The sequence below is a fragment of the Papaver somniferum genome, chromosome 3 (genome assembly GCF_003573695.1).
Source record: "Papaver somniferum cultivar HN1 chromosome 3, ASM357369v1, whole genome shotgun sequence".
NCBI classification, from domain to species: domain Eukaryota; kingdom Viridiplantae; phylum Streptophyta; class Magnoliopsida; order Ranunculales; family Papaveraceae; genus Papaver; species Papaver somniferum.
Genome location: NC_039360.1, coordinates 88,502,996 through 88,513,160, shown reverse-complemented (window position 1 = coordinate 88,513,160; position 10,165 = coordinate 88,502,996). Strand labels below are relative to the sequence as shown.

The 10,165-nt window shown below is 38.2% G+C and overlaps 1 protein-coding gene across 1 annotated transcript; it reads left to right on the top strand.

The window, feature by feature from the left end:
• Positions 1-3,192: 3,192 nt before the first annotated feature.
• Positions 3,193-9,252, top strand: LOC113356754 (squamosa promoter-binding-like protein 14). Its single transcript, XM_026599960.1, has 11 exons — positions 3,193-3,530; positions 3,915-4,598; positions 4,843-5,036; positions 5,124-5,950; positions 6,122-6,196; positions 6,287-6,394; positions 6,482-6,599; positions 6,818-6,953; positions 7,070-7,208; positions 7,314-7,913; positions 8,085-9,252. The coding sequence occupies exons 2-11, from the start codon at positions 3,964-3,966 to the stop codon at positions 8,517-8,519; spliced, it is 3,267 nt and encodes a 1,088-aa protein (XP_026455745.1). The 5' UTR covers positions 3,193-3,530; positions 3,915-3,963; the 3' UTR covers positions 8,520-9,252.
• The last annotated feature ends 913 nt before the right edge of the window (positions 9,253-10,165 follow it).

Below are 10,165 nucleotides of genomic sequence, written 5' to 3'. Positions count from 1 at the left end.
GAACCAACGTGTCCCTAGTCGGAAGTGAATCATGAAAACAAGCCCAAAGAATAAAGCTTACCTTGTTGGGAATATTACCTTTCCACAGGTGTATGTTGAAGTTGCAAGCATCGAAATTACCTGCTAAAACTTCATAACACTTTTGAGCATTAAAACTCCACAATTACCAATTCATCTTCGTCTTCTACAAGAACCGGTATATTAGAAATATCGCGTCTCAACAAATCCCACTCCAATTGCTAATTCGCATTCAAAACCCTCTTGAAATTGCATCTCCAATTGTTGTCCACAATCATATCAGCAATAGTCGCATCCTTCATTTTGGAAGCTTGATAGACGATGGGGAATAAATCTTGCAGTCTCCCTCTATCCAACCATTTATCCTTCCAGAACCGGATCCCTTTTCCATTTCTCACCGTAAACTGTGATGTGGATTGAACAGTAGGAACCATATTCACTACGTTATTCCACAAATTTCTACACTGAGGCTTGTTATCAACATCATGCATTAGCAACTCCGTGTTTCTCTTGAATTTTTGGTTAACTATCTTCCTCCAAAGACTATTTATGTTCTTCGAGTATCTCCAAATCCACTTAGTCAATAAAGATTGATTAGTAGTTCTCAAGACTTTCACTCCTAACCCTCCATTCTCTTTTGGTATGCATATTTTAGTCCAAGATACCCAAACTAATTTCCTTCTACCTTCCGCAGCACCCCACAGAAAATTACGCATAATTCGAACCATCTTTTTCTCCACACTGACTGGAAGATGAAATAAAGACAAATAATAAATTGGTAAACTCGCAAGACAACTCTTGATAAGAATAAGTCTACCTGCTTTATTCAAAAAAAAAAAAAATCCAAGTCGCCAACCTCTGCTCCATTCTGTTGAGAACATAATCCCACACCGAAGTACTACGCCAATGTTCCCCAATGGGCATACCAAGATATTTGAAAGGAAGTTTTTTCGTCTTGCTACCAAGTTCCCTAGATAATGCCTCAATCACCGTATCTGTTCCAACACTTATCATTGTACTTTTTTCTAAATTCAGTTTCAGCCCAGTAATGGTTTCAAAAACCGCCAAAATTATCAACAGTCTTCAAACTTCTTCCACGCTTGCATCAATAAAGATAAGCGTATCATCTGCAAATTGAAGATGAGAAATAATAGAACCATTTTCTACGTCTTGAAAACCAGAAAGCTGACCCCTCTCCACCACATCATTTATCAATTTAGAAAGGACCTCTACCACCAATAGAAAGAGATATGGAGATAAAGAGTCTCCTTGCCGAAGACCCTTATTTGGTTTAAATTTCTCTGTGGAGCTACCATTAACTAAAACCGACAGATGAGAAGAAGTAACACACCATCTAATCCATTGTATCCATTTAGCACCAAAATCATGTCTTTGCAAAATTATAAAAAGAGATTACCAATTGACGTCGTCGAAAGCTTTCTCCATATCAATCTTACAAAAAATACCAGGATTTTTAACCTTCAACCTGATGTCCACGCATTCATTGGCCACTAATTCAAGAGCAGCTACTGACTGACCTATACAGTGCTTAGTAAATGGGATAACCCATTTGGTCATTCAAATTGGCCATTTACCCTCCGTAATATGACTGTTGTTAGGCGTTTTAGTTAGGATCTTTTCTTCGTTTTCTTTTTTCTTTTTTTTTTCTTTTTCTTTTTTCATTTTTTGAATGATAACTTTATTTATTTTTCGTCAACTTAGGTTATCACAATTCTAACATTGTGGGTGTTGGTTACCCCATAGCTATCATAGAGAACAATATTGGAAATAAAAGATGGATATGTGTTATCCCAAATTCTTGTTGCTGATGTAGTCGGGTATTGTTGTGGATGATCTACCACCTCATTTACTAATTTGTCCGCCGCTTGATTGACTTTCCTGTAAGCATACGTCAAGCTTACTTGTCGAATGCTTTCCATTAACAACTTTCTCTCCCGCTTTATCCCTCTTAGATATTATGGAATGGTGTCACATTGGTGTTGCATCATTTGAATAAGTGCTTTTGCATCTGCTTCAAACTAAACCATAAACCAGAATTGTTGTTTTACTAGTGTTGTTGCTAACGAAAGTCCACATGTCTCCACTACCATCGCTGTTGTGATTTCTAATGGGGTTGACATTGCCATGATTACTTGTACCGTATGTGATCTACATATACATCATGTTCCTGGTCCGAGATTTCCTCAAACTACTCCATCAGAATTTATCTTGATCCATTATTGTTGTGGTGACGGCCATGCAATGGGAATTTGATGTCTCTGAATCTTCGCAGTGATCTTGCTTGAGGTTGCTGGTCTGGACATATTGGTATGAGATGTTGTTGTGCCCACTTGTTAGGACCCTTTCTTGTTTCTTATTCCACCCAACCCAAACACACACAAAATCTCCTAATGTTGCAATATATATATATATATGATGTGCAACAAGCTTCGGCAACCTATAACTTGTACGCTGGACCAATTGTCACATATCTGAATTGGAAGTGTCGAACAAAGATTTGTTACCTACCAAAATACATCAAAAATAACCATACTCAACACCATCGAGATAATTCATACTTTCATTTATTTTTTTGATTGATCGGTTATACATACCTTCATTTATGACAATGGATTAAATTACATGTAATATCTAGTAAATCTTACATTAACTACAATTATAAAAAGATTAAGGTACACAGATGGACTAGTTTAATTATATACTTCCAACATTATTCCTGTTTACAGAGGAGTTAGATTCTATAGCCACATGTGTTTCTGAAACATCCTACTATAATCTCGGCTCATGCCGGGAATAATATCTCAACTGAGTCAACTCGGCATCCGAAACCGATCCGAATAGAAAATGATTTGAGAAGAATAAAAGAAAAACATAGGAAACGGAAAATGTAAAGAAAACCAAAACGAAAACGGCGTGAAATAAAGACAGAAAACAAAGGAGATGGGAAAAGAAAAGAATCCGAAATTCCTCGCTATCGCCATGAAATTATTGATGGTAATGTGGGGCCCACTGTTCTTCTCATCCTCCTCTTCCTTTGTGTTGTCCTCAACTGTTTATGTGGGCCCGAGGAGGCTATTTCAAAACACCCTTCGTTTACCACTCTATTTACATTTCTATGCCATCAGAGAAATAAAAGAAGCTCAACTACATACACTGCATTGAAGAAGAAGAAGAAAGAAGAAAACTAGTCAATACTGAGGAGAAAAATAAATTAAACAAAGAAAAGTTTGTCTTTTTTATTAGTTTTTCTACTTTATTCGAAGAACTTTGATCTTAATTTTCTGATTTCAGATCTAAAATTAAATAAAAATTTGAGCTCAGTTTTCTAGTTCTGAAATTCCTGGGAAGAAGAAAAAAACAGAGTTTGAAGAAGATGTGTGGTTTTATACGTTAAAGGTTGAAGCTTTTTTAGTAGGGTTTATGATGAGATCTTAACTCAGGCGATAGAGATGGAAGGAGGAGAAATAAAGAAGACCTAGATTTTTGTGAAGGTATGTGTAAATCATGTTCTTTTCATGAATTTGGTATAAATTAGTTCTTATTCAAAAGAATTTTTTTTTTCATTTTGAGGAGTGAAAATTGGAGAGTGATGTATCAATAAAATTTGGGGATTTGTATTTGTTTTCTATCTTTTCTACTGTATTTGGGTAAATTTAGTACTAAAGGATTGTGACTAGAGATGAAGATAGGTTTTATTGGGGGTATAATCTTTTTGTGGTGAGGGATAAGTTCAACCAGAAACAACAAAATAAAGAATTTCTTACTGAAAAGTAGTTAATTTTGATTTTGTAATTCGGAGTAGTTCTAAAAAAATGTTATTTATCTCATGTCAATTTGATTTTTTATTTTTTGTTCAATGTTTGGTGTGAATTTAGGTTGCAGTGACTCAAGCTAATAGGTTTTGTTGAAGAGTTGGGAAAAAAAATGGAAGATGTGGGTGCACAAATTGCTCATCCCATGTATATTCATCAAACACTTCCTGGTAGATTTTGTGAAGCCCCAAACATGGCAAGGAAGCGAGATCTGCCATGGCAAAGTCCTATGTTTATTCAACAACAGCAACAACAACAACAGTTTCAGCAGCAGCAGCACCAGAGATTTCAGAATTCGAAAGGTAATTGGAACCCAAATGGTTGGAATTGGGATCATGTAACTTTTGTTGGCAAACCGTCAGATGCAGAGGTTATGCAAATTAGACCAGCTGCTACACCTATGGTTGTACAAGAGCAGAAGAGTAAAGTGGAGGAAAACCGGATTCCTGTGGCTATGAAGAAGGATTCTGTAGATGAAGAGAATTTAACATTGAAGCTCGGTGGGAATCTGTATTCTACTGAAGATAATGCTTCAAGGCCTAACAAACGTGTCCGATCTGGATCTCCTGGAGGTGGCGGTGGTGCTGCTGGTGGTAACTACCCTATGTGTCAAGTAGATGATTGTAAAGGAGATCTCTCAAATGCTAAGGATTATCACCGGCGACATAAAGTTTGTGAAGTTCACAGCAAGACCACCAAAGCTCTGGTGGGTAAGCAGATGCAGAGATTCTGCCAGCAGTGTAGCAGGTAATTTGCCAAATATATCAAGCTAAGTAGGATAGTATTTGATTCAAATTAATCATTTTACACAAGAAAATGAAGGAAATTGTTGGGTGGTTCAATTTGATTTTGGTTCTGTTATTTCTCCACCTATCTATTTAGATTTGCAGATATTAGTATTAATTCTTTTGTGATTGATTTCTTTTAAGAATTAGTGTTGTAGCTCATTTTGGAATTAGTGTGGCTAATTTTTATTGGTTTTCTCTTATAGGTTTCACCCTCTTTCTGAGTTTGATGAAGGAAAGAGAAGTTGTAGGCGTAGGCTTGCAGGGCACAACCGTAGAAGAAGGAAAACTCAACCAGAGGACGTCTCGTCACGTATGGTAATACCTGGAAACCAAGATAACCCAAGCAATGGAAATTTAGATGTTGTCAATCTTTTGACCGCCATAGCTCGTCTTCAAGGTACGGGAGTTCAGTCATTAGTTTTTTTTCTTGCAGTTTTACATATTTTTGTAGAAGTTAATTGATTTAATGGGAAATCTGTGACAGAAAATAATGCTGAAAAATCTGTACCTGATAAGGATCGATTGATTCAGATTCTTAGTAAGATGGCTACACCCCCTGTTCCCTCGAATTCTGTTACCAGAAATTCTTTACCTGGGAACTTCGATCTGAATGTTTCGCAAGAGGTTTCTTCAGAACACCAAAACAAAATGACCGGAGGCAGAAACACTTCTGCTCCATCAACTATGGATATGCTTACAGTTCTCTCAACATTGGCTGCATCTTCTCCGGATGCACTTGCTTTTCTATCTCAAAGAAGCAGCATCAGCAGTGAAAATGATAAGACCAAGGTTAACTGTTTAGAGAAGGCAGCTGATCAGAACTTACCAAGGCAACCAGTCCCAGGGTTTTCATCTGCAGGAGGAGAGAGAAGTAGTACTAGTTACCAGTCCCCAGTAGAAGTTTCTGATGGCCATGCTCAAGGGACTCAACCGAGTTTGCAGCTGCAACTATTTAGTTCCTCGCCGGAGAACGATAGCCCTCCGAAGATGGGATCTGCTTATAAGTATTTCTCTTCGGATAGTAGTAATCCTATGGAGTCTCCTTCATCATCACCTCCTGTTGTGCAAAAGTTCTTCCCTATGCAAACGACTTCTGAAATTATGAAGCACGAGAGGATGTCTATTAGCGGGGAGGATAATGGGGCGGTTGAAGCTAGCACCACTCGTGGTTGGTCCTCTCCTTTGGAACTCTTTAAAGGGCCAAAAGGACGAGTCGAGGATCGCTCGATTCAAAATTTACCATACCAAGGAGGGTACGCTTCATCTTCGGGATCAGATCACTCTCCTTCTAGCTCAAATTCTGATGCACAGGTAATTTTTGGCCATTGGTCGGTTAAGTAGATCCATCACCACTTTCACTTTCCTTCAATGATATTCCCTTGCTAGGCATTCTGTTGCCATGCATTATGTTGCAATTCAGCTCTCTCAATCGATTACTGTAAGTGCAGTATCTAAATTAAACTTTGTTTTGAATCCCCGCAGAATCGAACAGGGCGTATCATATTCAAACTCTTCGATAAAGATCCTAGCAGTTTCCCTGGGACCCTAAGAAATCAAGTAAGCCTCAAGTTTGCTTTTTTTTTTTTTTTCATGTCGGTTTCTATTCCTCGAAGGCCTAATGTTGTTAAATAATTCTTTTTGGTTCAGATCTTAGAATGGCTTTCTCACAGTCCATCTGAAATGGAGAGCTACATTAGGCCTGGCTGTGTTATTCTCTCTATTTATGTGTTAATGCCTTGTACTGCCTGGGATCAAGTGAGTGTAATGACATTTTTTAACATAATTGAACAATCTCTTCTTAGCTTTACTCTGACCATTTTTTATGTATTTGCTGAATGTCAGCTCCAAGAAGATCTCCTCCAGCGTGTAAATTTTCTTGTTCGTGATTTGGATCCAGGATTTTGGAGTAGCGGAAGGTTTTTAGTTCATACAGACAGGCAATTAGCATCACATAAAGATGGTTTGTATTTATACTTGCATCTTCTTCATCTGATTTGCATTTTTTATCAATGTTTAGTCATAGGTTCCTAGTGCCACTCTGGTGAAGCTTACCATCTATCTGTAGGATGTGAGTTCAGGGGTCTTAAAAATAGATTATATTGAAGAGTTTTGCACCTGATTTTATTTTCTGCTGTAACAAAGCTGTTATCTGACTTTGTTGTTTTAACTAATATTCAGGGAAGGTCCGCTTGTGCAAGTCATGGAGAACATGGAGCGCTCCAGAGATAATGTCTGTGTCACCTCTGGCAGTGGTATGTGGGCAAGAAACATCTCTTATGCTAAGAGGTCGAAATCTGTCTGTGCCAGGGACCAAGTAAGTAGACTATGCACATTACTGTAGACTGTTGTTTTTTTTCTGTAAGAAGATTCTTATTATTTTGAATAGAGCATAGCTAAAGAAATTCACCTTCCCTCTTGTTTTCGTGGCAGAATTCACTGCACTTATATGGGAGGATACTTGTCCAAAGAAGTTTTAGGATCAGAAGGCACTGTTTATGATGACACAAGCTCAGAAAGTTTTGATTTTCCAAGTGGTTTTCCCACAGTCCTTGGTCGCTGTTTCATAGAGGTATCATCTGAATATAACTTTTAGAGCTGTGCTGGTCCCCTTCTTTTTTTATTATTACTTGATTCATAGTGGTTGACCTTTTAATCTTTTTGATAACTTGTATAGGTAGAGAATGGTTTCAAGGGAAACAGCTTTCCTGTTATAATTGCTGATGCTGCTATCTGCCACGAATTGAGACTCCTAGAATTTGAGTTTAAGGAAGATGGTAGAGTAGGTGATAATGCTTCAGAAGATCAGATGCAGGATTCAGAATGTCCAAGATCTAGGGAGGATTGCCTATATTTTCTGAATGAACTCGGATGGCTTTTCCAAAGAATGAACTCTACTTACAGTGACTGTCCCAGTTTCTCTCATACAAGGTTCAAATTTCTTATTACATTCTCGATTGAAAGGGACTGGTGTACTTTGATTAAAACACTGCTAGACATACTCGTGGAGAGAAACACTGGTAAGGATGGATTATCAAAGGACTCGTTGGAAATGCTTTCAGAGGTCCACCTCTTGAATCGGGCGGTGAAGAGGAAGTGCAGGAAAATGGTCGATCTTCTCATTCATTATTTTGTAAGCAGCTCTACTGATTCCTCCAAGAAGTACCTCTTCCCACCAAATCAAACTGGCCCTGGTGGCATTACTCCTTTACACTTGGCTGCTTGCACACTTGATTCAAAGGAAATGGTAGATGCCTTGACAAGTGACCCTCAGGAGGTAATCATATCTTTCCTTGTCATATGTATGTCTAATTTTCGAATGACTCCTAGACATGATCCATTCAAATTCAATTTGATACATCTTAGTTAACTTGAGTTGTTATGAATTTTCATATGTTTATTTTCAACTAATTCTCTACCAATATGTTGGATTTTATGTAATCTTCAGATTGGGTTGAACTGCTGGAATTCGCTGTTGGATACAAATGGGCAGTCTCCATTTGCCTATGCCTCGGCTAGGAATAATCACTATTACAACAGGCTGGTGTCTCGGAAGCTCATCGATAGAAAACGTGGTCAGGTCTCTATATCAGTCATGGAGGAGGACACCTCCTTAGATAACTCATGGATAGTTGCAGAGGAATCCGTGAAGGCAACTCCCCATCCAACGGAAAGTAAACCATGTGGTAAATGCTCAATTGCGGCAACGAGATATTACAAGCGTATGCCAGGTTATCAAGGGTTACTTCACCGCCCTTACGTGCATTCAATGCTTGCAATTGCTGCTGTATGTGTTTGTGTGTGTCTATTCCTTCGTGGCTCACCTGACATTGGCTCTGTAGCTCCCTTCAAGTGGGAGAATCTTCATTTCGGCACAAGTTAAGTAGTATTGAGAAGTACAAGCGAAGGAATAACTAATTGAAGGAACAAATACATCAGCTTTGAGAAACCAACTGGCTTAAAGTTGTGGAGATTGGCATCTACCAAGTTGGATCCCTGTACTTGCTTATTAGAGAGAGCCATAGAATATGCCGTGATCTCTTTTAAGGAAAGAAACATAACAAATGAGGGAATTAGCCAAGGAGAAGAATCCAACGCAACTGATAGATAATTCAAGGATGGGGCTATGCGCGGGGAAAAAGCTTGCTTTAACAAAGCTCAATGCTGCAGAGATGGTTCAAGTAAGTTGGTTAATACAGTTGCTATCTTGATTTATCAGTTGGGTTCCTTTTTACGGCTCCCTTATCGCCTCTATTCCTTCGAGCTAACCTGGGTTTTTTTCTTTTTTTTTTTCACTCTGTAAAATGAAGGGATCGGTAAGTAAGAAGTGATCCTGAACCTTTTAATCTTATAGATATTTTTAAGAGATAAAGAGATAAATAGTTGGTGGTGGATAGGTAAGGAAGGGAAAGGAGGAGGGTTGGGTTGAGGGGTCCTGTATCATCTTTTTATTTATATTTTCCAAGTAATAATAATAAGAAATATATATATATATAGTGATTATTTATTGTTCCGTGTACTTTATGTTTCATCTCCCATGTGTTGTACCTATTTTGGGTGTCATTTCATTTTTGATGAGTAATTGAATGGATAAATTCGATTGTTGCTGTGGTGGACTGCTTGTGCCGTTTGTTCTTACTCATTTAAATGCTTCAAGCTTTGTCTTCCTTTTTCCTTTTTTTATTTTCCCCTCTCTTTTAATTATTTACTTATATTAAAGAAGTGAGAGTGCTGTTGGCACCGGTTATCTCACACCTATATTGTATTTGTATTCTGAATTATTAATATTTTTTTTTCCTTTTTCTAATGTCCCATTTTCACCCATTGGAACGGTGTCGCACACTCATTGGTAGTTTGGTACCACTCTATCTTCTAGTTCTACCCAGTCCATTGAATTCCCCCCCCCCCCCCCCCCCCCTACTTTCCATCCATGCAAAACATACCATGAGTATCCTTTGTAGACCAGTGGATATCCAAGAAGTGCAGGTTCATTCACAGGTTTTATAACTCAATTATTTTGGATTATTTAAAAAGAAAGGGGGAGGAATAGAGAAGGGACCCAAATCGACCACCACCCATCACGCTTGGTGGTGTTGGGTCTTTGTCTGTCTGGTTAAACACAAAAGAAATGAGAGATTGAAGCCTCATGGGGGAATGCATATGGGATTAGGTTTGTATTCTCTTTTGGTGGTGGTCATAATCGCGGGAAAAGGGAATTTAGTGGGGAGTGTTGGCCAACGGTGTGGGGAAGAAAGAATGGCGCATGCTATTGTGTGTTGTGCTTAGAAGAAGTTAAGAGCACTTACGTTTCCTAGAAGAAGCATATTCCTCCCTTTGCTAAACCTGAGCTGTTGTATTATGTCATATATAATGTCCGTCTCTGTTTTTAGTCAATTTAATCGAGCCAAAAAGCAGGCAGATATTAGTATTTCTTAAACACTCAAGTAGAATATTCTCACAAGCTCTTCCGCACAAGCTTTACAATGATGACTCTTGTAACAGAAATAGAATTCAAATTACATACACACG